Source organism: Mauremys mutica, chromosome 18, assembly GCF_020497125.1.
Source record: "Mauremys mutica isolate MM-2020 ecotype Southern chromosome 18, ASM2049712v1, whole genome shotgun sequence".
Lineage (NCBI taxonomy): Eukaryota > Metazoa > Chordata > Testudines > Geoemydidae > Mauremys > Mauremys mutica.
This window is the reverse complement of record NC_059089.1, coordinates 4340383-4366644: the sequence shown is the minus strand read 5'-3', so window position 1 is coordinate 4366644 and position 26262 is coordinate 4340383. Positions and strand designations below refer to the sequence as shown.

At 47.5% G+C, this 26262-nt stretch overlaps 2 protein-coding genes across 3 annotated transcripts; one reads left to right on the top strand and one right to left on the bottom strand.

Annotated features, from left to right (window-relative positions):
* RNF183 (ring finger protein 183) lies at positions 1-2969 on the top strand. 2 transcript variants are annotated; one of them, XM_044992893.1, is made up of 2 exons: positions 1-264; positions 1730-2969. In XM_044992893.1, exon 2 carries the CDS (start codon positions 1794-1796, stop codon positions 2379-2381), a length of 588 nt encoding a protein of 195 aa, XP_044848828.1. In that variant the 5' UTR covers positions 1-264; positions 1730-1793; the 3' UTR covers positions 2382-2969. The 2 variants fall into 2 exon arrangements, with proteins under 2 accessions (XP_044848828.1, XP_044848829.1); XM_044992894.1 differs by having other exon boundaries at positions 1727-2969.
* Positions 2952-26252, bottom strand: PRPF4 (pre-mRNA processing factor 4). The gene is made up of 14 exons (XM_044992892.1): positions 26115-26252; positions 18396-18573; positions 16822-17008; positions 16495-16582; positions 15516-15595; positions 15124-15217; positions 13486-13580; positions 11628-11686; positions 11070-11193; positions 9910-9999; positions 7338-7460; positions 7095-7202; positions 6886-7004; positions 2952-6646 (listed from the first exon to the last, which is right to left on the bottom strand). The coding sequence occupies exons 1-14, from the start codon at positions 26196-26198 to the stop codon at positions 6453-6455; spliced, it is 1623 nt and encodes a 540-aa protein (XP_044848827.1). The 5' UTR covers positions 26199-26252; the 3' UTR covers positions 2952-6452.
* Between the last annotated feature and the right edge of the window lie 10 nt (positions 26253-26262).

Genomic DNA, 26262 nt, shown 5'->3' with positions numbered 1-26262 from the left:
TCATGGATGTCTATCTTCCCCTCCCTCTTCTCTCCAATAGAAACCTGTTTGTCAAGGCCACCACTGGTCCTGCCCGCTGCTAAGCGATGGTGTGTGGCTGCAAGTGAGGAGCAGGCAGATGCAGACTGCAAAGGAGGATGAAGGGTGTGTTCGCTAGCCAATCTGAGGAGCAGGACAGCTCCACCACCCTGTGCCCCCTATCAGGGGCACCTGCTTAGCAATGTTGCCAACGCTCAGCTGTGATACCAGGCCTCCTTTGTGAAAGTAAGTGTCCCCTGCAGCCCCTGGTTCCCCACGGGCAGCTGGGAGGGAGCTTTCTGTAACACAGCCAGGCATGTTTCCTTGCAGTGGCTGTTTGTCAGTCCAGGGGCATGGGGGTAGTGCTGCATCTTGGCAATCAGTTAGGAGCCCTCCTGAGTGGTGCTTCTGTGCTAGTGCCAGGTGCTGCTCTCAGGGCTTCCCTCTGCACTGTCACCATTCAGCAGACCATGCCCAGCCTGCCCTGGCTGGGGCATCTCTCCAACACCCAGGCTGAGAGCCCAGCACTGATTCCCAACAGACCCTCAATTTGGGTGCTGCATGGATTGGACAGATGTGGCTAGCTGGATCCAAGTGTTTGTCAAGCAGAACTAGTAGCCTGGTGCCCCATTGTGCTCTTGAACTGAGCCCCTTCCCCAGCAGGAAGGGCCCGGGCATTATGCTGAGCCTGCATTAGTGGCGGGGTTGGTAACCAGAGCATCTTTCTACCTTCTCCAACAAGAGGCTGAGACCTCTATGCAATGAAAAAGACTTGGCTTTGCTTTGCAATGTGTTTGTTGCTGTGGCTTGAGGGCACAAGCTCTTTGGGGGAAGGCCAGACCTGCTTCTGGGTATATTTGCACAGGGCCCAATCCTGACAGGGGCCTCTGCTGCTATTGGGGTAGAGCTTGGTCATGCTCCTGCCTGGCCTTTGCCCGTGTTCTCTGGTTTCCTGGGCTAATTGAACATATCAGTCCTGCATTAAGGGTTCTCCAGCACATTCTGTATCAGGGTCAGCTGTATTCCCCACTGCTAAGGTCCTTGGTTAATAGAATATTAGAGTTAGAAGGGACCTCAGGAGGTCATCTAGTCCAACCTCCTGCTCAAAGCAGGAGCAAACCCCAGACAGATTTTTACCCCAGTTCCTTAAATGGCCCCCTCAAGGATTGAACTCGCAACCATGGGTTTAGCAGGCCAATGCTCAAACCACTGAGCTATGCCTTCCTCTGGCTGAAAGCCCTCTGCACCAGAGACAGCTTTAACGCCACCTGGATGGGCCAGACCTCCGAGTTCACAATCACCAGAGGATTTGTCTGAGTTCCAAGCTGATGTCGGTGGGAGGAAGGGCCTGGTCTAATGGCTTCATGGCTTCTCCTGTCTGTTTGAAAGCCCATCAGATCACATTGGAGCCAGTGCAGCATCTCTCATGCTGTCACTTTTATCAGGCCATTGAGAGCATGGTTTTCATGTCCAATTCCCTTAGCACCCACCCAGCTCCCTGCCTAGGGTCAGGTTCCTCACTCCCTCAAGGGACTTTGCTGCTGGTTGGACTGACCTGTTACCTGCACCGATTCTTCCCTTCCTGGGGTCCTTGTAGCAAGCAGCTGGATCAGCCCGTCCTGAGCAGGGTATATGTGCCTGGGGAGATTAGCAGCTCATTGGAGCGCAGAGGGATGCATTGTAACTGGGCCTTTTGTATTTTTCCAAGCAGCTGGTGGGATCATCTTTCCTGCAGCCCTCACAGCAAATAAGCTTCTTGGGCACAGCAGCTGGGGATGGCGCCTTGCCCCACTGAGACCACGTCAGAAGGGCTGCGCGGGGAGCCAGAAGCAGACTGTCCAGTTTGCTGGAACCCCTACAACAACACCTTCCGTACCCCAAAGCTCCTGGAGTGCCAGCACTCCTTTTGCATCGAGTGCCTGGCACACCTGAGCCTGGTGTCCCCTGCCCGCAACCGGCTGCAATGCCCACTCTGCCGCCACCTCACAGTGCTCCCCTTCAACCAGCCCATCACCGACCTGCCCACCAACTTGGATGTCCTGCGGCTGCTCAAACTGGAGCCCAACCATATCATCCTGGAGGGCCGTCAGCTGTGCCTAAAGGATGAGCGGAAATCACGGTACTTCCTGCGCCAGCCCAGGGTTTATACCCTCAACCTGGGAACAGATCCAGGGCCCAGGCTAGGTAGCTCCCAGGCTTTCCCTAGGCCGACCTCCATCCCCAGCCGCTCTTCCCTTCAGCAGTGCATCCGTAACCCCCAGTTCCGCATCTTCGCCTACCTGATGGCCATCATCCTCAGCATGACACTGCTGCTCATCTTCTCCATCTTCTGGACCAAGCAGTTCCTCTGGGGCATAGGCTGAGGGCTTGGCAAGCCCCACAACTGGAGCCCAGAGCTCAACATCTTCTCAGACAGCAAAAAGTCCCAGGTGACATCAGCTACTTGCCATCTGCTCTGGGCAGGGGAGTCCTCTCTGCACCCTCCAGGACCATCTGTGCAGGCTCTGGCTAATGAGCTTTATTCCTGGTCTCTTCTCAGTGATACACCCAGCCATACTAGTCATCTGGCTGCATCCCAAGACCTGGGGGGTCCCTGGCAGCCACGCTGAGAATTGTGCACCAACAGCAGCAGAACCTGTATGATGTTCTGGAACTGCCCCATCAGCTGAAGCTCTTTGCTGCCTATCATGGGGTCTGGGGCCCCGACATGACCTCCAAGGCGCTATGGGAATACAGATGCTCATAGTAGTGGGCAACAATGCCATTATACTGGATGGCCAGGACTCAAGAGGAGATACTGCAAACCCCAGCCCAGGAGGAATGAGCCAGAACCTTATGGAAAGCGATGATTTCTAGAGGCTCACCTGTGACTCATCTTGTATCTTCTGGGTACCACCAAGGACAACATGCAGGCCAGGACATTCATGTCCACAGACGGACACCATCTGTTGTGACAAAGTTCCTCATGGGGGGGGGGGGCTGGCTGCGCTTTTTCCATCTGCTGGATAAGCAGACCCCTGGCCCACAGCAAAGACCTGCAAGAAATTTAATCTTTTGTCTTTTTGAGCTAATTGTTGCACTTTTTTGTTGTGTTGTTTACAATCAAACACATTCAGCTCCTGTGCCAGGGTCCCAGCTCCTCCTCTGCTCTCACTCCTCAACCTCACTTTCTTTTCCAGAGGCAAAGAAATAAATGTGAACGGTTTCCATTTCCATGGGGCAGATATGAATTGCCTGAACAGAGAAAGCACCAGTATCTGTCCTGTTTCCTTGTCCTGCCTCTGGATTAAGGCCAGTGGGCTCAGATTGCAGCAGCTCCGTTTGAAGGGCAGCATGGGGAAGGCTGTTCCAACTCCTCAGGTTTGCACGGACATGTGATTCCTCAGTTGTGCCTGTTCTGCACCAAGATGGGCTCAGTAGCAGTGACAGTGTTCCCCACTGTGTACCTGGCTGGCAGCTAGCAGGAACTCACTGTGGGTAACTGCATTAGTCCCCAGGAGTGCTCAGTATCTACACAGCCTGAGCAGCTTTGTTTTTTAACATTTGCTCCATCAGCCCCATCATAAGTTGTGCTTTAGCCATACTGAGCAGCCCTGGGCCTCGCTAACGTGGATGGGAGACCTTTAAGGAAGCAATAGCCATGAGCCAGTCTCTTCCCTTTGCCTCAGCACTCAACCAGTTTTGGAGGTGCTGTCTTTACCAGGTGAGACCTCAGGCCCCAGGCAGTCAATAAAAAGCAGGTGTGGCAGCCACTGGCCACATACCAGGTGGGATAATTACATTCTGCTTCCTGCAGTAAGAGTTACGGAAGTTTGGCCTCATGTCCTTCCCCAGACCGTTGGGGAGGTTTACTGTGTGCTGTCATGCAGTAGGTGTGTTTCACCTCAGCGTTGGCTGCATTTCAGGGGTGGAAGCTGCAATCCGAGAGGTAGGAACATACTTGCAGCAATGCTGGAATTCAACTGCCACAACTGGGGAAGGAACAGCCCCACTTTTAACAGTTTGTTTGGCCATCAGAAAAGGCCTTGGCCTGCAGACAGTGTCATGGGGAAGAGGGTAGAGCTTCCTTCTTGCTGCAGGCTGTACCCCCCACCCCATTGGTGGCTCAAGTCTCCATCCTAGCAGGCAATTCCTGTTGGTGTGTGTGAAAGGGGTCAGGTAATGTAATGATGGGACCCATCGCTCCTCTTAGCACATTAACCCATCCCTTCTGCTGCAGAGACTGACAAGTCTGGACTCCTTTGTGGGGAATGATAGCCTGAGGGATGGGGTGAGGCCAGGAGGAGAGAAAATAGAAGCTGGAGTCACTAAGGAAACTATAAGGGACTGGATGGCTTCAGGAGTGGAGGCTGCTGCTTTGGATCCAGTTGTTACCATCTGAGAGCTGGCATGGGCCACTCTACAATGAATTCCATGCTCAGCAGGCAGGTGGCTACATTTATTTAATAAAGCAAGTCCTGCTAGGTCAGAGTCCAGCTAGACCTCAGCCTGTTCCAGCAGCAGCTCCTTCTGCTGGCACCTCTATCTAAGGTCACTGTAGCTGATACAACCCAGAGGGACAGGGCTGGGTAGCTGTAGGGAACTCAATCAAATGATGTATTGCTGCTCAATCACGTGATTTCTATTTGCCTGTAAACTACAGTGTAACCTGGTTTAAGGTACTGTCCAGAAGACCAAACATCAGTTGCTTAGTAGAGATGGATCTTAAAAGAGCAAATAAATTGGACTGGTGGTGTCTCCCAGTCAGGGCTGACTGAAAGTGGGGTCCCTAGTGCAGGTCTCACTGTACAGGTTGGGATTATGGTAGGACTTGTTTTAGGTTTATATGCAAAGTCTGTGCTGCACTTTGGCAGTATGTTGCCACTGCAACCCCTGGGCTGGAAAGATGGCTACTCCTAGCAGACTACGCACTGGGCGTTGGTCAGCTGCCATTGTTTCCTCAGGGGTAACCCTCTCAATAATGAATTAGAGGTGATGGGGCAAAGAGCAGGTGAGACCAGATACTTCATGTAGTCAGCTAGAGAGGCAAGGAGTAACCCCACTTCCTCAGCCAAAAGGGGCCCATTTCATTCCTTTTCACTAACCATGATCCCCCATAGTACTTAGGGAATGGGTGGTGGTGAAGAACTACGCTGCTGCAGACATGTACTGCTACTCTTGAGAGGAATGGGAGAAGATGAAGCTGCTTCTCCCTTGCTGGGGGCACTTTTCAGAGACAGCCCCACAAAGAGATCAGCTTTTCCACACTGCATGGCTATCTCCCTCACCCTGTTTAATGCACAGGTTAGTGCATACATACAAAACACAGGGAAGGGTGCAACTGAGAATGATCAACCCTGTATCACCCATCCACTCTCACAAGTACATACACTGCTACATGCCAGGGTCTTATATTGCTGATCTAAGTGTAGGGAGAGAAGAGGGACAACAGCTGGCCTAATGCCTCCCTCTGTAATGGGACTGCTTCCTGGGTGCACAGCTGTGGCTGGTAACAGATGCTGCAGGCCCCTCCCCCACACAGCTCCAGCACAACCAAAATGAGCAGATACTGAGGTCACAACAGGTTTCTTAGAAACCGGCACCTGCAAAACTTCACTGGGAAGAGTTGAGAAAATGAGTGTTCTCTACAGTGGGTGGCTAGAGCAAGAACCTTAAAGTGAAACAAACTAGCAACAAAACTGTAACTGACACCTCTGTATGCAGGTCCCAGCAGACTTGGAGGCACCTTAAGCTGGAGAAGTCCATGTCATTTGAAAGGTTGTGTTTTAATACTCTGAAGTATCAGAGAGGCAGAAGGGGATCTAGGGCAGTGGGCAGTTCAAGCCTGATTTTGCATGAAGAGAAACTCCCTCCTGCCCCACTGCTTAAAATTCACCCAGAGCAGATGCTTAAGGGGGCCTGGGCTTCCACGTTCTGCAGAGATCCAATCTCTGTGCTGGGAGAACTAATGTGCCATATTTAAACGACTGAAGCAGTTGGCTCTTTGCCAAAAGCAAGATCATTCAGGCTCCACAGCTGGGGAAAGTCTCCTACAAAACTGATCTTGAGGGTGATGCCAACCGATGGATTTTATGGTACAGTACAGCTGAAGGGGTGTGTGGGTATTTACAAACATGTATAACAGAGTAAAGCCCACGATGAAGGGGTGGTAGAGTAGATGGCTCACACCAGAATTTCTTCCCAGAGCCAGGGGGTAGAGATTATACAAATCATACAAGGTGAGGTTACAGAATCACTCCAGGAGTTCAGATCAACTCTGACTTTAGCCAACTCCCAGCACAGGGGATGCACCAGCACCATGGGGAAGCCGACATCAGCCAGCAACTCCAGCCACCATTGTAGTTGATGCAACAGTTTTTTTTTTTTTTAATATAAAAATGCAGGGACAGCCCAGTCTGTGATATTCCCTGTCCTGGGTCACTGGCAGCTCAGAGCTACTCTGCCATCCACAACTTGAAGGTCCTGTCATATGAGCATGTTGCTATTAGCTGCCCATCTGAGGAGATATCCAGTCCCATTACTTTTCCCTCGTGGCCAGCCAGCGTTTTCAGAGGGGACCAGCCTGGGTGAGTCCAGATCTTGGCTGTGTTATCATAAGCACCGGTGAGCAGGAAGTTACCATGCGTAGCTGCAGTGAAAAAGAGGGGAAGAGGTGAGGTTTGCATGTAGAAACAGCAGCAAATAGATTGCCAACACCAGATTGCAGATTCTGGAGAGAAGTCTGCTGAGTTCTGGGATTTCTGGCTATTACCAGCACAGACTGTTCTGCAGTTTTGTTGCACATACAGCTATCCCAGCCACATCAGTCCAGGGAATTAGGAGGAAGTGTTGCTAAGCAAACCAAGGTGTGGGAGGGGAAATACTTACGTTCAAACTTCACTCCGGTCACCAGGTTCTGGTGGGCAGGTATGGTGTAGACACACTTCCTCTGGCGGAGGTCCCACACTTTGCATGTGTTGTCCCCGCTGCCAGTTGCTATGTGATATCTGCCATGAGGAGAAGGAAGAACACACTGGTCTCAGCTGGAGTTCATGCTCTCAGAACCACTAGCTGTACCATTCCAGCTCCCTCCTTACCCATTTGGGGAGAAGTTAATCCCATAGATTTCCTTCAGGTGGCCCTCCAGGAACATGATACAGCGCCCAGTACGCAGATCCCATACCCGACCAAAGGCATCCATGCCACTGGGGAAAGAAAACTCAGCATTGACATTTCTTAAACACACAAGAGTGGTCACTAGCCCAAACAAACACACCCAGCCCAGCAAAGGGCATCTGATCCTGAGCAACAACCTTGCTAAGGTTCAATGTAAATCTTACCCAGTCCCAGCAAGAGAGCCATCAATGTGGAAGGCGATGTCATAGACCCCCTTGCTGTGCCCCTCCTGATGGAGAATCTCCTCTTGAGCTTGCAGGTCCCAGAGGCGCCAGGAGTGATCATAGCTGGAAAAACAAAGCCATGTGTCCAACTCAATGTATTTTTCAGAATTCTAACCTTGGCTCAGACTACAAGGTATGTGGGTGCTCAGACACCGTTAGAAACACAAACGGATAATTGCTTCATCAGCACATCACTGCTGGTCAACCCAGAACCTCATCTGCTGCACAGCATGAGATGACTAGGAACAAGCCTTGTCGCCCTGATGACACCGAGAAGTCGTCAGTGTTCTGCAGCGTCCTTGCAATGTGCTGAGGAAGAGGACGCTTCCCCAGTGCCACATGACAATGGCAGCCAGTTGGCCAGCCACCAAAGGGAGCACAGATCCTGTCAATAAAATGAACATTTCACCCACTGAGTGCCTTGTGTGGTATAAATGCAATAGCACATGCACGCCTGTGTTAATGCTGCTGGGACAAGTCAGCCCTGTGGTCAGATGTTTGGCTGCATGTGTATTCTTTCTGTGAGCTGTACTGACTCAGGCCAGAAAGCCTGTACAGGAGGCTCCAGTCAAACTGCCCAATAAATCCACAGACTCGGTTCATAGCGAAGGCCCTTGGTCAGGTTTATTGTCAATGAAGCACAGTCCCAGTGCCCTGGCTCAATGGTTATAGGTACACTAACATGTATGACCATTGCAATGGACTAGCTCAGTTAATGGTGGGACTTTCCATTATCCCCAGGCCAGCCAAAGACACTCACTCTGAGATCTCTTTTATACATCAACACAAACAAGTTACACACTGTCCCTCTGACATAGTTAGCTGACACCCTCTGACATAGCCAGTTACCACCCATCACCTTGTACATCTCTATCCATCACACTGTCATCCTGACCTTATCTTTAGGATGGGTCAGTGTATTCTGTAAAGATAACAGGAACATGTTGGTATCAAGGTGTTTTGGTACCACCCTTCTGGAATGTGTTCATGCGAGTGCTCTGTTTCTAGCACCTCTTAGGAGTGGGTGTTTTTGCAATATCAGCCCTGTTCTTGCCAGATTCTGCGAGCCGGGCCTGGCTCTAGTTCACAGCCCGATTTTGCTTTATATCAGCAAAGTTTTGACCGCTACTTTAGCCCAGGCCTCAGGCTCCATACCAGGCCTCTGACATAACAGCTTATGTTTCAGGCCCTCTTCCTACTACAAGCCTCAAAGAGTAGAGCAAAGATGCGTATTCACTGACCACACATGGAGAACTGCATTTGCCCCACACTGTTAGATGCTCTCCTACAGCTCACTGTAACCAGCTTTCACTTTGCAGGCATGTTTCCTAATAGGGCTGAAAGATGCAAGTGACAGAACCTGAGTGAGAATTTGTTTCTCCAGGTAAGTCAGTCAGTCATAGTGACAAGCTGCCAGTTTGCATCATTTTGGTTCCAAGGGGAACTGACTGGCAGATTTCCGAAGAGCATGTGAGCTCTGGCACCCAATGCTCTGGGAAGATTGGCAGATATTTACTTAAGGGGCAGTTGGGAGAGAGGCATTATTTTTAACACCTGTGCATAGTTTGAGGGGAGGGGAGGGTGAGTCTCCATTTAAACAGACTCAGGTGATGGTTTAAAGACCCAGGAAAAGTACATTATAACCTGCTAGTTACAGATGCAAGACACAGCAGGGAACAGAGTCTGGAGATCCCCTGGAACTGGAATGGAGGGAAGAGAAGCAGAGAGTGGGGTCACTAGTTACAGATGCAAGACACAGCAGGGAACAGAGTCTGGAGATCCCCTGGAACTGGAATGGAGGGAAGAGAAGCAGAGAGTGGGGTCACTGACTCATAAGGTTTATTACTGTTCTCCATGGGGGCATTTCAAAGAGATTCTACTAAGCAGCAGGGTCTGTGGCTCCTTCTGGAGCCAGCATTTCAGATCTATTTTCAGACTATGTGTATGGCTTAGTTTCAGGACAGATCAGACCCTCTGCCCTAGGGGTATCTGGGTCTTAACAATGACTCAATAGGATCCGCTCCACTCCTTGCCCAAGCCCATTAGCAGGAGAACCTCCATTCTCAGACTTATTTGCTCATGCTTTCTACTGATCAAAATCAGTGTTAACCACGGGCAGTGAGCTGATGGCACGGCTTGACAACAGGGCTTTGACATCTCAAAAGGCAGGAAGTGGTTATTCCAATAGTCAGTGTTTCCACAGGGATAAATATTATTCTGATCTCCTGTACTTTATACCCACTTGGAGACCAACAAGGTCTCACTTGAAGGGAAGAGAATGGAGGACTGTACAGGGTCCTGCCCTTTTAAGGCCCCAGCTTGTGGTAACCTCTGGCTTATTGCAACAAATGGCTGGGTGCGATCTCTGTTGGACGACTTGAGATGAGATGTGCCACCTTACCTTGGCAATCAGTTTGCCAACCCCGCTCTGCAGACATACAGCAGCTTCTATTTGTTATAATTTAAGAGCTAAAGCTTAGTACCCTGAGTATTGTAAATCAATGCCACATACCAAGTGGTGCCCAGGAACCTCCCAGAGGGATGCCACATCACTCGTGCCACTCTCATTGTATGGCCCTCGATATCTGCCATCGGTTCATCACTGAAAGAAACAAACCAACCCTGTCACACATTCTCTCCGGGGGGGGACAGGCCTCACCTGCACTACTGCAGCCATTAGGGTCACACAGCAACATGACTGACAAAAACTTGTCTGCACATGGATGTGTCTCCAGGGCTAGAAACACCCATGAGAAGGGTCGCCCCAAGAGAGAATTAATTAGAATGTTAGAAGCTCCTATTGTTTTCAGGTGCTTTGAAATTAAAATAGCAGCAGCAACATAAACAATAACATTATAAATGACTGAGCTCCCTGGGGCAGGGACTATCTTGTCTGTGGCTGTATAGCACCTCCTCTGTATTACTGTAGCATCTAGAACAATACACAGTGGACATGAAATCTGAACATGACCAAGGGGAGCAGCAGTTATCACCATCCCCGTTGCCCAGAACAAGTATGGAAGGAGTCACATGGTGGTCAAGAATGGGCTGATATCAGTTCTGCCAAAAATACATGCATCAGCCCAGCAGCCACTAAGAGGTTTGAAAGAGTATCAGAAAGAAAAACATTCATCCGAACAGGCCAATTAAAGAGATAACCGTCTCCATGTCCACATGGGACAAATAACTAAATCCCCAGGTGCAAATTTACTGCTGCCATGCTAAAGGCAATTAAAAACCATCCCTCAAAGCTAACAGGAAGGAGCTGAGGCCTTCAAAGCCACCTGTGTCTCATGCAGAGACACACTGCAGGGCTTTGCTTTTAAAACAAGCCAGATGTCAATATCCTGCACCCCTCGTCGTTTTATTCTTGCCAGACTGAAGGCTGGACATGGCTTTTGATGACAGCCATGTCTGCTCCTGATCCCAACAAATGACTCTTTGGTAGCAAGGTGCTACATTTGGTCCATCCCTCTCTGGATACTGGTGTTAACTGAGAGCCCAGACAATGTGAAAAGTTAACTACTTAGCTCCCGTGGCTGGGAATTTTCTCCTGGCAGAAGACTACAGTGAAACACTGAACTCTCAATGCAGGGTTTTTAAGACCTCAGCAGCACTTAGAATAAGGTCTATCACCCAGACCTTGGCTCCACTGTCCAGTGTCATTCTGACCTTTCAAGGTTCCAGAGTTTGACTGAGCCATCAGCTGCACAAGAGGCCAGGTTGATGTCCTTCTTGTCCAGGGAGACAGTAGCCTGGGGATGGAACACTATTGCTCCTACGTTGGTGTTGTGCCCTTGGCGGGGGTGAGAATGAGAGAGAGAGAGAGAGAGAGTCAAAAGACTGCATGCTCTGCTGGGTGATCTCTGCTTCCCCCCCACCAGCTCTTCTGACAACAGGTTTTATCAGGTCAGAATTGTGCAACCAAGTTCTGGCATATTGGACATGGAACCACAGGATTCTTCCTCACTGTGGACTAGCCAGGGACTTGGACATATGGCTAAAATATGTCAGCCCAGACTAGGAAACCCCCCACCAATTTCAATGACCAGCAACAAACAATGAGCGCATGGCACCCTCTCCAGCACTGGTGAAAGTTGCAGAGTCACCCACAAAGAATCTAGTTCCCAAAGCATCTTTAGCCGAATAGCAATGGTTTACATTATAACCAGACTCTGAGGGGAATAAGGGTACTTAGCAAAGAGCTTGCATCAGCAAAAGCACCTCTACCTCGTAAAGTATGAACAAGATTGCAGTCAGGCACAGACCAGAGCTTGCACAGGCCACTCCTGTTGAACACAAGAAACATGGTTAGAGTCTCACAGTCACAACACAAGAGGGATTGCGAACCCCAAAAGCACAGCTCAAAAAACAACTAAGAAAACAGAGTGTGGGGTTACTGCAGTGACTAAAATACTGGTAAACACTGACCTAACTCCCACAAGACTGATCTCTGAAGGGTTAGAAGGGGCTTTGGCAGGCAGTCCACTGAACAAATGAGAAGTCTCCTCCCTTGAGGAGTGATTGTGGATGAAGAGCTCAACCAGTAGGAGAAGGGACAGTTCTCATTGCTCTTAGTAAATGCAAGAAGAGCCACCTCCAATTCAGAGGTGGAATGTGCCACTCAGTGTTTTATGTCTGTGTGTAAGCTGCAGGCTCAGATCCAATTTGTGGTGCAGACACTAGAGTATGACATTATCCCACAAACCATACACTGAAAAGGCTGGGCAGAGGGCTTGAGGCACAGAAGTGAAAAGTGAGGGCATGAAATGAAGTTGCCGGGAATGCTTTGTGACCTTGCTATAAGGGGAACAGATGCTCCAAACCCTTGCTAGGAAGTAGATTCGGGTGAAGGCAGGGTTTAGAAAAGCAGGCATAAGCCTTACTGAGATCTCAAAACCCTACTCCTAGGGGAATTTTGAACCACTGTGCAAGCGCAGAATTTATGTCCTCCGCAGTCTTTTCCTCCCTGCAGAATAATGGATTCTGACCAGGTGTTGAAGGGAAACTGTGAGAGAGGTCACACTGAAATTACACCTTTCACCCACCAGAGGCTGATGTGGTGCCAGGAGAAGGCACCTGACTCAACGGCTGGAGCAGCCAGCCATGGAGAGGGAGGGGCCAGAGGCTGCCTTCCTCACAGTGCCCTGCCCCACAGGTCCAGGTGAGAAGGCACGGGATATATGGGGGAGGAAGAAGGGGAGGGGGAGAGATGGACAGAGCAGCAGGGCACATGGGGCAGTCTCCACACAATGGGATTCAGAAGAACTAGTGGGGGAGGCAGACTGGGGCAGGGGCACAGGAGGTAGTGGGGTGACATTGAGCCAGGGGCTGAATGGGCCTAGGGGTGCAGGAATACATGGAGACAGGGACAGCTATGGCTGGCAGAGTGAAGGTGCAGGGCCACACAGGGACAAGGGGGTACAGGACCACATGAGAACATGTGCAGACATGCCTGGCTGAATGGGAAGTTGGGGTGCAGGGACACACGGAGATACGGCAGATGTACTTGACTAAATAGGAGAGGATGGGGGTCAGCCAGAGTCTGCATGGGGGATGCTCCCCAACTCTCTAACAAATCCCCGCCCCCAAATCCTATTAAACAGTTCTCCCACGAACACCCAAGAACCCTCTGGGTTCACTCCCAGGCTGCTTCCCAGCAATTACTTCCCCCTCCCTCAGCTCCGCCATTACCCCTAAATCCCCGAAGCCTTCTCACTGCTTCTGACGGGTGCAGAAAATACATATCTGTATTGTAGTTTAAATGAATCATTACTCAAAGTTCTGTATTAATATGCCTAATAAGAGATCTATTTGTCAAAAAACATTTCCTGAATCTTTTTTGGTTTATATTGTTACAGACACTTGTAAATGGGTATTCTGAAATAAATTACCAAAATAACTGAAACAGGCGTGATTATATTGTGTTATTTGACAAAAAATATGCAGAATATTGCAGAATTTTAAAATATTCTGCACAATTTAAAAAAAATTTGGCACAGAATTCCCGCAAGAATAAATCTCCCAGGACTCTGCCACATCCTTCTCACCCCTCCCCTCCCAAAAAGTATTGTAAAAGGAAACTGACCAGCAGGCTGTGGCGAGGAGTCTGGAATTGGGACTGAAATGGCAGTAAGATATTGGGCGGTCATCCCCAATCTGACTGCAGAAATTATTCAAGGACTGCAAAGACACAGAGACAACTCTGACTTAAAACAGCACAAAGCAGCAAGAACCTCCCCTTTTTAAGGAGGCCATTCAAGTGACACACCTAAGCAAAGAGAACAGAGACCTTCACCAAGTCACTCTGCAAAGAGGTAAACTGCCCCAGCACCATGCCAACTCCATGGAGCAGACACATTCTACCGTAGGGCAGGTCTACACTACAAAATTAAGTCGACTTAAGTCGATGTACACCACTGCAGTAATTAAAGCAGTGGTTCCCATACACACTATGTTCCTTCTGTCTGCGCTGTGCTTCCTCACCAGGAGCACTTCCACCAAGACATTGTGGGGCACTGACAGCTGTGAGTCCTGCACAGGGCGGGGCTGACAGCCGAAAGGTGATGTAAGTAATGCAGTGTCTATGTGAACACCTTGTCACCCTAACTACATTGACCTAAGCGTGATGCCTCTCTCAGAGGTGGAGTTATTAAATCAATGTAGTAGGCGACTTACATCGGTGGGATTTTTAATGTAGATGCTTAAGAGTTAGATCAGCATAACCTCTCAGCTTGCTGGGCCCTGCACTACTGGATATGTTAGAAGGTGCACTTCAAAGTGTTGGTTCTGATCCAGAGAGCCCTATGTGGTCTGGGTCCGTCTTTTCCTACATACCAGGTGCAATCACCACTGATTTTGTCAGGGCTAGTGGCAGGGTGCTCTCATGAAAGAGTCCACTTATCTAAAGCTGCCCCCCTCTGGAGGTATTATGTAGAATATTACTGGCTTTAGGGCACAGTGTGAAAAAGCTCTGTTAAGCTCTGAATTGGCTTCTAGATCATTTTTACAGAAGGGGGGGTTCCATTGACTCATTCTGAAACAATTGTTACTATGTTGGTTTTTTCAATTGGTGTAAGGCTCCCAGGTGCCAAGGAAGCAGGTGAGCGAACAATCTTTAAGGGGAAAAAAAAAACCCAACATGATCCCTCTTCCCTGCTGAGCAAGCCAGTGACAAGCCCAGGCAGTTTCTTTATCACCATAGGCTACTCATGCAGAAGTGCACAGATGTGTCTCCATCCTTTTGCCCTGCAGGCAGAGGATTAACAGAGCTGCGTGGATACAAATTTATATCCATGGATGCGGACATCTGCAGGTATAAATCGGCATCTGTGGAACTGCAGGGCTCTCCCAGGAACTGCAGTGGGGAAAGGAGCAGAATGTGGGGCCAATGCTCCCAGGAGCCAGTGCCCCACACTGGCAGGTCCTCTGGCACATCCCTGCCCCCGTCCCTTCCATGCAGTTGACTGCATCTCCTGTTTGGGATATAAATTTGTATCCGTGCAGGACTCTAAGGATTAAACCCAAACCCTGTCCTCTGAACCACTGATGGGACAGGACCATTTTAGGTTCAAGGCCCAGCCTGATCACACGATCAGAGAAGGGGCAGAGCATACTAGGCAGGGCTTGGAGAATAACATGCAGCTGGGAAGTCACTCTAGGCCTGGGAGCTTTGCTCTGCAGCTCTTGCTGATCACTTATGATCAGAGACAAAACCACCCCTTACCCTCAGGGATTTGTGCAGTTCTTGCTTCTGGGATGTCCTGGTCGCCTCTGGAATCTCTTTGTACAGACGGGCTTCTTCCAGCCGCTTTGTTGCCCTGTGGCATGAGCAAAATTAGAGTGATTATACCTCACATCCCCCTGCCCTAGGGCTGGCATAGGTCCTGTCCTCTCCTTCCTGTCCTCAAAGCTGGGCTACTGCCAGCGCTAGTCATTATGTGTACAACCCTATGGTCCTTTATGCTTGGCTCCAACCACAGCTATGAGTCCCCTGTTCTCAAGCTCCCAGCTTTGCCCACCACAGGGCAATCATTAGCTTGGTTTAACAAGTCTGCTGCTCCTTATAACAGCTCATATCTTCTCCGACTGTTTTCAATTTGTAACCTGGTTCCTTACCTGGGGAGCGAGTAGTTGGCGATCCACAGCCTAGCTGTTTTCAGGCTGTTTGGCCCTTCATGGTACCAAGTTTGCTGATACTAAAAAACAAACAAACCCAGAAACAGTTTGAGTGATGTCACTATTCTATTTGGTGCCCTACATTGCCTCCATCACCATGGCACCAGAATGCCACTGCAGCATCTGCTGGTAAATCTGTGCTGAGAGTGAGAAGCAGCTATTTCCGGGGGTTTATAAAGTGTGTGGATTAGTGTGGCTCTACTATCCCTAGAGAAGGGTTTAAGGCAGATGTGTCACACATACGGTCTCATGGACCAGATTTGGCTTGTCTGAGACGTTTCCATAGCCCACATGCCGTGTTCAGATTGCGCAGTCTCAGCTTTTCATTTAATCACTGCATAGCTATTTTAGCAGATGGAAGGGGGAAGGAAGTCCAGGGAGTGGGAAGTGAGAGTTGCTGCAAGGAAGAAAATGCAGAGAGAACAACAAAGAAAAAACAAAATGGAGAGAGAGAGAAAGAAGGGCGGAGAAGGGCAGAAACAGTGGTGTGGTGGCTCAAAGTGGGTGGCAAAGACAATGAATGTTGCAATAAAGTACTTAATAGTAATTAAAAGGTTAATTACTCTAAAAGGACACACTCTGGCCTTGCTCTTCATGCAGTCCTCTCATTGCCAGCAGCAAGTTTTCTGCTGTTGAAGGAGAGAGGCTCACGGACAATAACTAAATGTGGAATGCAGCCCTTTCTACACAATAAATTTGACACCCCTGATTTAATAGGTTATAAAAGTGGAAGCAATAGGCTTTTTCAAATGGGCAGCAGTGGCAGGAAGGGATGATGCGTGGAGTGAATTCATACTATCAGACCCTCTATTGAAACAAGAATCCACCAGGATAGAGGCCTGGAAATAATACAGGCTGCCAAGCAGCCTCCTCCTCTCTGCATTAACAGCCAGCAGACACTAAGAATGGGAGATTTTACCTCTTCTTTGGATTTCTTAGATTTTTCATCATCTTTCTTGGTCTTTTTTAAGGCGTCTGTGCCAACCACCGAGAGGATATTTCTCAATCTGTAATGAGATGCATCAAAAGTTAACCCTATTCACTCAGTGAGTTCTAGATAATCTTGGTCAGGAGAGATGGTCAGTTCCTTTCACTGTCTCCTCCCCTCAACTCCTCCTACATCACCATGAAGACTCACTGGTCAACAATACTCGTTGCACTCAACATCTCAAGGAATTTGACAGGAGATTTGAATGGGGTGGGGGTGGTTACCACTATCAGCCACTCAAAGGACTACGCACAGCACCTCTCTCTCCGTTCTGCAGGCCCCTCTCCAAAGAGCGTGATGGGCTCCCCAAGTGCTCGTAGGCACGCCTTGACTTCAGAGTCATCTGTGGAAACGTTGATCTGCCTGGCACGCTTCCTGCGCTCAAACTCAGCCAACACTTCTGCCTGACGCTCACTTATGTGGTCTTCAAGATCAAAGACCTCACCTAAACCAGAAACAGAGCCATCAGATTAAAACAAGAAATGAAATTAAAGCAGCAAAGGTTTGGACAATTCTAACCACTAAAAGCTATATATAATTTAAAAATGATTCTCACCACCATTTAAGGCAGGGATATTTGGAACCAGCAATGGCATGTTCCTCCAGACACCCTGCTCAAATCAAGATGGAGCATTGGATATTAGGACTTGTAGTCTCAGCAGCCCCAACCTCTGTATTGAAGTACAGCAGCTGAGTAAGTACAGCCCTCAGGCTTCTGGCAAGCTGCCAGCATGCCTAGGGTCCTACGAAATCCATTTTATTTTTGTAGATTTTTGGATTTTTTAAAAATGAATTCACTCTTCTCCAGATTTCATAGCTGGGCAAAGTTTGTGCATCTACAATTTTGGCCAATATTCAAACCTAATCAAAGACTCATTAATCCTTATAAACGTCTCTAAGTCAGTTAAAAATTAATTCCATTGTTTGATACACTGACAATAATTAATTAGCCTTACTATACATGCATAACAATGTTCAGAATTGAATTATAATGGGAAAAGCTAATTTAAAAAAATGGCCACAATTTAAACAAAACATCCTGCAAATATACAAGTATCAGAGGGGTAGCCATGTTTGTCACTTTTTACAGATCCAGATTAAGAGTCCTGTGGCACCTTATAGATTAGCAGAAGTATTGGAGCATAAGCTTTCATGGGTGAATACCCACATCAGATGAATGTGATATTCACCCATGAAAGCTTATGCTCCAATACTTCTGTTAGTCTATAAGGTGCCACAGGACTCTGTCACTTTTTGCAAATATACAGTATATGGTAAAAAAGTGACAATTTAAATCACCTTTTAAAGTAGCACTCAGTAATATGACCAATCTGACATTGCTGAACAATAACACAAGAAGTACACAGTAGAGTAGGTGTGTGTGTTAGGGGAGTTAGTGAGACAGCGTGTGCGTTAGGGGAGTATGTCCGCACGCTGCCTCTTTAAGCAGTGCACTCATCAACGCTACCCATTGCTCAGACAGCAGCCAGGCTGAGCCAGAAGCTGGTGCAGACAGGTGCCCCTTTGTCTCCCCACCCCAGCTGAGACGGGTATACCAGCAGGGGGAGGGGGACAACCTGACATCTGTGCCCCTTCCCCGCCCCATACACCACAGCAGATCAGGGGGCTCCCAATCGAGAGCAGCTTGACTCTCCTAAGTGCGGCTATACCTAGCTCAGCCATGCAGCCCTCCCTGATGGCGTCCTGCAGCAGCCCTAGTGGCAGGGAGAGCAGGATTCCACATTAATGTTTTGATTCTGTCTGTGTTCTCATTAATGCAGATTTCATAGGGCCCAAACAAGAAGAGGGTGTTACGCAGAGAGCATTCTTACCACTGGTTATGTTAATATTGCCTGCCTCAATCGCAGCTTTCACTCTATCTCTTCCCAGCAGCCCTGATTCTCCTTTGGCAAGACGTTCCCTTTCCTTCTCCTCCAAGCTGCCGTAGAAGATATGGGATCTCTTGGGTGCGGGAGCATCACTGTCCTCTGAGAGCTTGTTTTTTGTTGCCTGGAGAATAAAGGCAGGATTTCAAAAGACTTGTTAGATATTTATCTGGCTACAAAGCAGTAATTCTGCAATCTCTTCAGCTGTGTCAGACAGCATCCCCCAGTGAGAAAGAGTTAATGAGGTCATTCAGGTGAGAAGCCCTGAAATTATATATAAAAGTTCATTTGAACATCGAGACTATTCCCCAGCAAAACTGTGTTAAAGAAGAGTTAGCTGCAAAGGAGTTTTTAAAAAACTGGACTTGTGATCTTTTCTGCTTCTTTATGATGTTTACAAAAATCCTCTCAGGCTTTCCTTAAGGTAGGTGCAAATTTAAACGGCATCAGCTATTTCTGATGAACTCCCTGTGAGGACGCTCTTATTCTGAAATAAGGGTGCCGCCTTGCTCCTCTCGATTCAGCTAAACCAGAACACACTCATGCTCCAGAAAATATGAGCATGCACACAGAGATATTCCTGAATAACTCCATGTAGAGACAAGCCCTTAAAATGTAGAGTCTGCTCTTCTCTAGCTTTGCTGGAGGACCTCTGGGTTATATAAGGCATGTCTTAACACTCTAAATGAAAGGAGGAAGGATCTGAATCTTTCACAAGGAATTTCACTATTCGAAACATTACTTAGCCTCAGAAGCTAAATAGGTTTTACTAACAGTAAACAGAAGAAAAATTTTAAACAGTAATCCCTTCTCCACTTTAAAGCTGAACCTTCTCTGATCTTCAGATAAGAACATAAGAATGGCCATACTGGGTCAGACCAAAGGTCCATCCAGCCCAGTATCCTGTTTGCCGACAGTGGCCAATGCCAAGTGCCCCAAAGGGAGTGAACCTAACAGTTAATGATCAAGTGATCTCTCTCCTGCCATCCATCTCCACCCTCTGACAAACAGAGGCTAGGGACACCATTCCTTACCCATCCTGGCTAATAGCCATTAATGGACTTAACTGCCATAAATTAATCCAGTTCTCTTTTAAATCCTGTTATAGTCCTAGCCTTCACACCCACCTCAGGCAAGAAATTCCACAGGTTGACTGTGTGCTGTGTGAAGAACTTCCTTTTATTTATTTTAAACCTGCTACCCATTCATTTCATTTGGTGGCCCCTAGTTCTTATATTATGGGAACAAGTAAATAACTTTCCCCTATTCACTTTCTCCACACCACTCATGATTTTATAGACCTCTATCATATCCCCCCTTAGTCTCCTCTTTTCCAAGCTGAAAAGTCCCAGCCTCTTTACTCTCTCCTCATATCGGACCTGTTCCAAACCCCTCATCATTTTGGTTGCCTTTCTCTGAACCTTTCCTAATGCCAGTATATTTTTTTTGAGATTAGGAGAACACATCTGTATGTAGTAGTCAAGATGTGGGCGTACCATGGATTTATATAAGTGCAATAAGATATTCTCTGCCTTATTCTCTATCCCTTTTTAAATGATTCCTAACATCCTGTTTGCTTTTTTGACTGCCGCTGCACACTTTGTGGATGTCTTCAGAGAACGATCCACAATGTCTCCAAGAACTCTTTCCTGATTAGTTGTAGCTAAATTAGCCCCCATCATATTGTATGTATAGTTGGGGTTATTTTTTCCAATGTGCATTACTTTACATTTATCCACATTAAATTTCATTTGCCATTTTGTTGCCCAATCACTTAGTTTTGTGAGATCTTTTTGAAGTTCTTCACAATCTGCTTTGGTCTTAACTATCTTGAGCAGTTTAGTATCATCTGCAAATTTTGCCACCTCACTGTTTACCCCTTTCTCCAGATCATTTATGAATAAATTGAATGGGATTGGTCCTAAGACTGACCCTTGGGAACACCACTAGTTACCCCTCTCCATTCTGAAAATTTACTATTTATCCCTACCATTCGTTCCCTGTTTTTTAACCAGTTCAAGGTATGAAAGGATCTTCCCTCTTATCCCCGACAACTTAATTTACGCAAGAGCCTTTTGTGAGGGATCTTGTCAAAGGCTTTCTGGAAATCCAAGTACACTACGTCCACTGGATCCCCCTTGTCCACATGTTCGTTGACCCCTTCAAAGAACGCTAATAGATTAGTAAGACATAATTTCCCTTTACCGAAACCATGTTGACTTTTGCCCAACAATTGATGTTCTTCTATGTGTCTGACAATTTTATTCTTTACTATTGTTTCAACTAATTTGCCCGGTACTGATGTTAGACTTACCGGTCTGTAATTGCTGGGATTACCTCTAGAGCTCTTTTTAAATATTGGTGTTACATTAGCTATCTTCCAGTCATTGGGTATAGAAGCTGATTTAAAGGATAGGTTACATACCATAATTAATAAATCCGCAATTTCACGAGTTGAGTTCTTTCAGAACTCTTGGGTGAATGCCAGCTGGTCCTGGTGACTTGTTACTGTTAAGTTTATCAATTAATTCCAAAACTCTCCTCTAATGACACTTCAGTCTGTGACAATTCCTCAGATTTGTCACCTACAAAGGATGGCTCAGGTTTGGGAATCTGTCCAACCGTGAAGACTGAAGCAAATAATTAATTTAGTTTCTCTGCAATGACTTTATCGTCTTTAAGGGCCCTACTGGTTGTTTAGCAGGCATCCTTCTTCTGATACACTTAAAAAGCATTTTGTTATTATCTTTTAAGTTTTTGGCTAGCTGTTCTTCAAACTCCTTTTTGGCTTTTCTTATTACACTTTTACACTTAATTTGGTTTATGCTCCTTTCTATTTACCTCACTAGGATTTGACTTCCACTTTTTAAAAGATGCCTTTTTATCTCTCACTGCTTCTTTTACATGGTTGTTAAGCCACGGTGGCTCTTTTTTAGTTCTTTTACTGTGTTTTTTAATTTGGGGTATACATTTAAGTTGGGCCTCAATTATGGTGTCTTTGAGAAGTGTCCATGCAGCTTGCAGGGATTTCACTCTAGTCACTGTACCTTTTAATTTCTGTTTACCTAACCTCCTCATTTTTGCATAGTTCCCCTTTCTGAAATTAAATGCCACAGCATTGGGCTGCTGAGGTGTTCTTCCCACCACAGGAATGTTAAATGTTATATTATGGTCACTATTTCCAAGCGGTCCTGTTATAGTTACCTCTTCGACCAGATCCTGCGCTCCACTCAGGACTAAATCGAGAATTGCCTCTCCCCTTGTGGGTTCCTGTACAGCTGCTCCAATAAGCTGTCATTTAAAGCATCAAGAAATTTTGTCTCTGCATTTTGTCCTGAGGTGACATGTACCCTGTCAATATGGGGATAATTGAAATCCCCCACTATTACTGAGTTCTTTATTTTGATAGCCTCTCTAATCTCCCTTAGCATTTCATAGTCACTATCACTGTCCTGGTGAGGTAGTCGATAATAGATCTCTACTGTTATATTCTTATTAGAGCATGGAATTACTATCCATAGAGATTCTATGGAACAAGTGGATTCATTTAAGATTTTTACTTCATTTGATTCTACATTCTCTTTCACATATAGTGCCACTCCCCCACCCCGCACAATCTGTTCTGTCTTTCAGATTCATTCTGGGGTACAAAATGTTTGTGTCCCATTGATTGTCCTCACTCCACCAGGTTTCTGTAATATCCTCCTTTAACACAAGACACTCTAGTTCACATATCTTATTATTTAGACTTCTAGCATTTGTGTACAATCACTTTAAAAACTTGTCACTGTTTATTTGTCTGCCCTTTTCTGATGTGTCCGATTCTTTTTTATGTGAATGTTTCTCATCTGATCTGGCCCATTCTTTATACTTGTCCATCCTTTCCTCTTGACTAAAACCTAGAGAATCTCTATCAGTAGACTCTCCTCTAAGAGAAGTCTCTGTCTGATGCACTTGCTCCTCTGCAGCAATCGGCTTTCCCCCATCTCTTAATTTAAAAACTGCTCTGCAACCTTTTTAAAGTGCCAGCAGTTTGGATCCACTTTGGTTTAGGTGGAGTCCATCCTTCCTGTATACATTCCCCCTATCCCAAAAGTTTCCCCAGTTCCTAATAAATCTAATCCCCTCCTCCCTACACCATCATCTCATCCATGCATTGAGACTCTGAAGCTCTGTCTGCCTACCTGGCCCTGCGTGTGGAACTGGAAGCATTTCTGAGAATGCTACCATAGAGGTCCTGGATTTCAGTCTCTTTCCTAGCAGCCTAAATTTGGCCTCCAGGACGTCTCTCCTACCCTTCCCTATGTCATTGGTACCTACATGTACCACAACCACCAGCTTCTCCCCAGCACTACACATAAGTCTATCTAGATGCCTCGAGAGATCCGCAACCTTCGCACCAGGCAGGCAAGTCATCATGGTCATCACAAACCCTGCTATCTATGTTTCTAATGATTGAATCTCCCTTTACTAACACCTGCCTTTTCCTACTGACTGGAGTTCCCTCCCCCAGAGAGGTAACCTCAGTACAAGAGGATACCCCAACATCATCTGAAAGGAGGGTCCCAACTATGGGAAGGTTTCCCTCTGCTTCTTCCTTCTGATCACAATTGTCACCATTTCACAAGTTCTCCATCAGAGAATCTTTTAGTATAGACAGGTCCTTAATTTCTCCTGTAGAAAACAAGCAGGAAAAACAAACTTTAAAAACCCACTTTCTTCCCTTCTTTGTCCACCAGATAGAAGCAAAAAGGGACTATTTGCAGGTCACCTTTAAGACTGACTATGTTTTTCAATGGAATCCAGCTAATATGCACAACAAAATTACACTCCCTACAAATAATTAAGACCTTCTAAAGCAAAAAGACCCCAGACTGCTGGAAAATGTAGCTGTAAACCTGAGGGATTCAGTGAGTTCCTTCCCCTTTATAACACAGTTCACTGACACCCTGACCCACTACGCTCCCCAGTTTTTCCAAAATAAACACAAAGGTCAAACCAACCAGTTACTATTTTAATCAGTTACCAGATTAAAATAGTCTATTCCCTATGTAACAGATCCATTTCCAATGATTTCATAACATCTTTGGGCACAACTCTATGTTTAGATGCTCTTATTCTGGAATAAGAGTGCCCTAAACGGTCCAAGTTACTTGACATTTTCCCCAGTTAGTGTATGGCTCTTATTAAACCTTTGGTGGACCAAAGTGAAAATGGTATTTGAAAAAGAGTTAGGCTTACAGATGGGCACGAGACTAGCACACATTGGATTACGCTGTGCGTGTGCCCAAGAGGTTTGCTAACCAGCCAGTAAGCACAGGACCTGAGTGGGTCAAGGGTAAACGCTACAGCCATTGTACTTGAGCAACCCCCAGGCACTGGAAATTCAAACCCAGCTATAATCTGCCTCTGTCAAGGGGTGTTGTTTTTTTTTCATTTTGAGGAAATGCAATCTGAGCACAGCAGAAAATTCAGAAGGTGTTCACACTATTTTTTAAAAGAAAATAAATTACACAGGCAAATGCCTCCTGGGATGTGGGGGCGTAAAGGGTGGAGAAGCAGCGTGGGAGAGGGATTTGGGGCAGGAGGAAAGGAGAGGGGATTAAGGGCAGGGGAACAAATGGGTATGGGTGATAAGGGATGGATAATATGGAATTGTGGGGAAGAGACTGGGGCAGGGGACACCTGCCAGTCCCATTTTCGCTCCTCCCATGTGTGCAGGGATCTGGAGGTATCTGAGCCCCAGACTCCTCTCCCTGCTCCCCCATGTGAGCTGGCATCTAGGGAAGCCCTGCCCCTCTAGCTGGGGAGCTGAGAACAGGCATGCTAGGAACATGCACCAAGAACACACTGCTGAGAGATGGGGTGAGGAGCGGAGAACAGATGCTTGACGTGTCACAGGAACTCAAGCACTGGCACTGGAGAAAAGGGATAGGAACACTGACTCAGGGTATGTCTACACAAACTGCTACAGTGGCACAGCTGCAGCTGTGGCACTTCAGTGAAGACATTACCTTCTCTGACGGAAGGGGTTCCCGCACTGGCATAAGTAATCCACTTCCCTGAGAGATGGTAGCTAAATCCAGAGGCGAACTCTCCTGTCGACCTAGCACAGTCGACACTGGGGGTTAGGTCCATTTAACTATGTTGCTCATGGGTGTGGATTTTTCACACCCCTGAGCAACATAGTTATACTGACTTAATGCCTTAGTGTAGATCAGGCTTCAGATGAACAGAGCAGTTATACATCTCAGAGCTATTGTTTCAGGCTCTATACATCTCCATGGGGCATTCCTCTTCACAGGATTACATCACAATGTGCTCAATTGGCCTCTCCATACACCTCTCTGAGTCTCCTATGCTGGAGATGGATATGTAGAACCCCTTCCAAGGGCTTGTCTACACCACATAGCTTTTAGCAACAAGGCTGTGTTTGTCGCTAAAAGTCAGTGTGCGTAAAAGCTCTTTTTCGGTACTTTGTCGGCACTTTTGCTGACAAAATACTTCCAGCCCCCCAAGCGGCGTTAGCTTTGTCGACAAAGCTGTGTTCACACTGCTGCTTGCATCGACAAAACTTTTGTCTTTCGGGGGGGGGGGGGGGGAAGAGCTTTTTTAAGTACCTGTGAAAGACAGAAGTTTTGTCGACAATTTCACAGTGTAGACAAGCCCCAAGTCACAACACCTCTTGATGCTTGTTTCCCCATCTGTACAATGAGGATAAAGTGCTTTGAGATTTACCGATGAAAAGCACATTACATAAGATCTAGGTATTATCACTGTTGCCTAGCCACAGTAGTGTCTCAACTACCATCCTAAACAACTACTTCCAAAATGATCACTAAGGCTGCATCTACTTTCAGTGCTAAAACTTCTGTCGTTCAGTTTTTTTTTTGTTGTGGGAAAAAAACTCACCACCACCCCACTGAGCAACAAAAGTTTTAGTGCTGAAAAGCGCCAGTATAGATAATGCTTTATTGCTGGGAGCATAAAGCTAACATCGCTCGTTCAGGGTGTTTTTTTTTAAATAACCGAAAGAGTTCTCCCCCAGCGATAAAGCGTGACTACACTGCCCATGTCACAATTCTGCCGTGGCTGCGCTGTAACGTGGGCAGTGTAGAAATACCCTTACACTGAACACCCACGTTTCTCTTTATGTTCAAAAAAGTAATACATTCACTGTCAAAGAACTTCGTTCACACAGAGTTACAGTTGCCCAGTTCAATCTGGTTTCCTACAAAACATGAGGTTCAGCAAATCTCAGACTTTGGAAAGGAAATGCAGTGAATTACCTTAACTCTGCCCTCTGTGAGTGATGCCCCAATGCGCCCATCACACACCCTTGCTCTCTGCCTTGGCCCTGTGGTTCACCGGAGCGCCCTGCTCCTGCCTAGCCCAGACAACCACTCAGACTCCCCGCCAAAAACGTCATTACAGCCTCTTCCCCTGCACCAGGCGCGCCCGTCTCCCCCGCGGCTCTCCCAGGGCCTGGCCCCTGACCACACGTAAGGCTCGGAGCGGGGCTCTCCCCCCAGCACCGCGCACCAGGCACGGGGCTCGGCGGGCGGGCGGGCACCTCAGCGCTGCGGCCTCCGGAGCGACACCGGCGGGAAGGTGCGCAACGGCCCCCCCCCCGATGCCCTAAGAGGGCCCCGAGTGAGACCCTACCCGCGGGGATGGAGCCGGGCCCGGCTGAGGAAGCGGTGCCCGCCCCGGGGCGACACGCATCGCGGGGGCCCGCGAGGAAGCCATGCTGCTCCAGAGGGGAACGGAGACCTGTGCAACGGGCCGGGCCTCACAGCCACTTCCGGGTCAC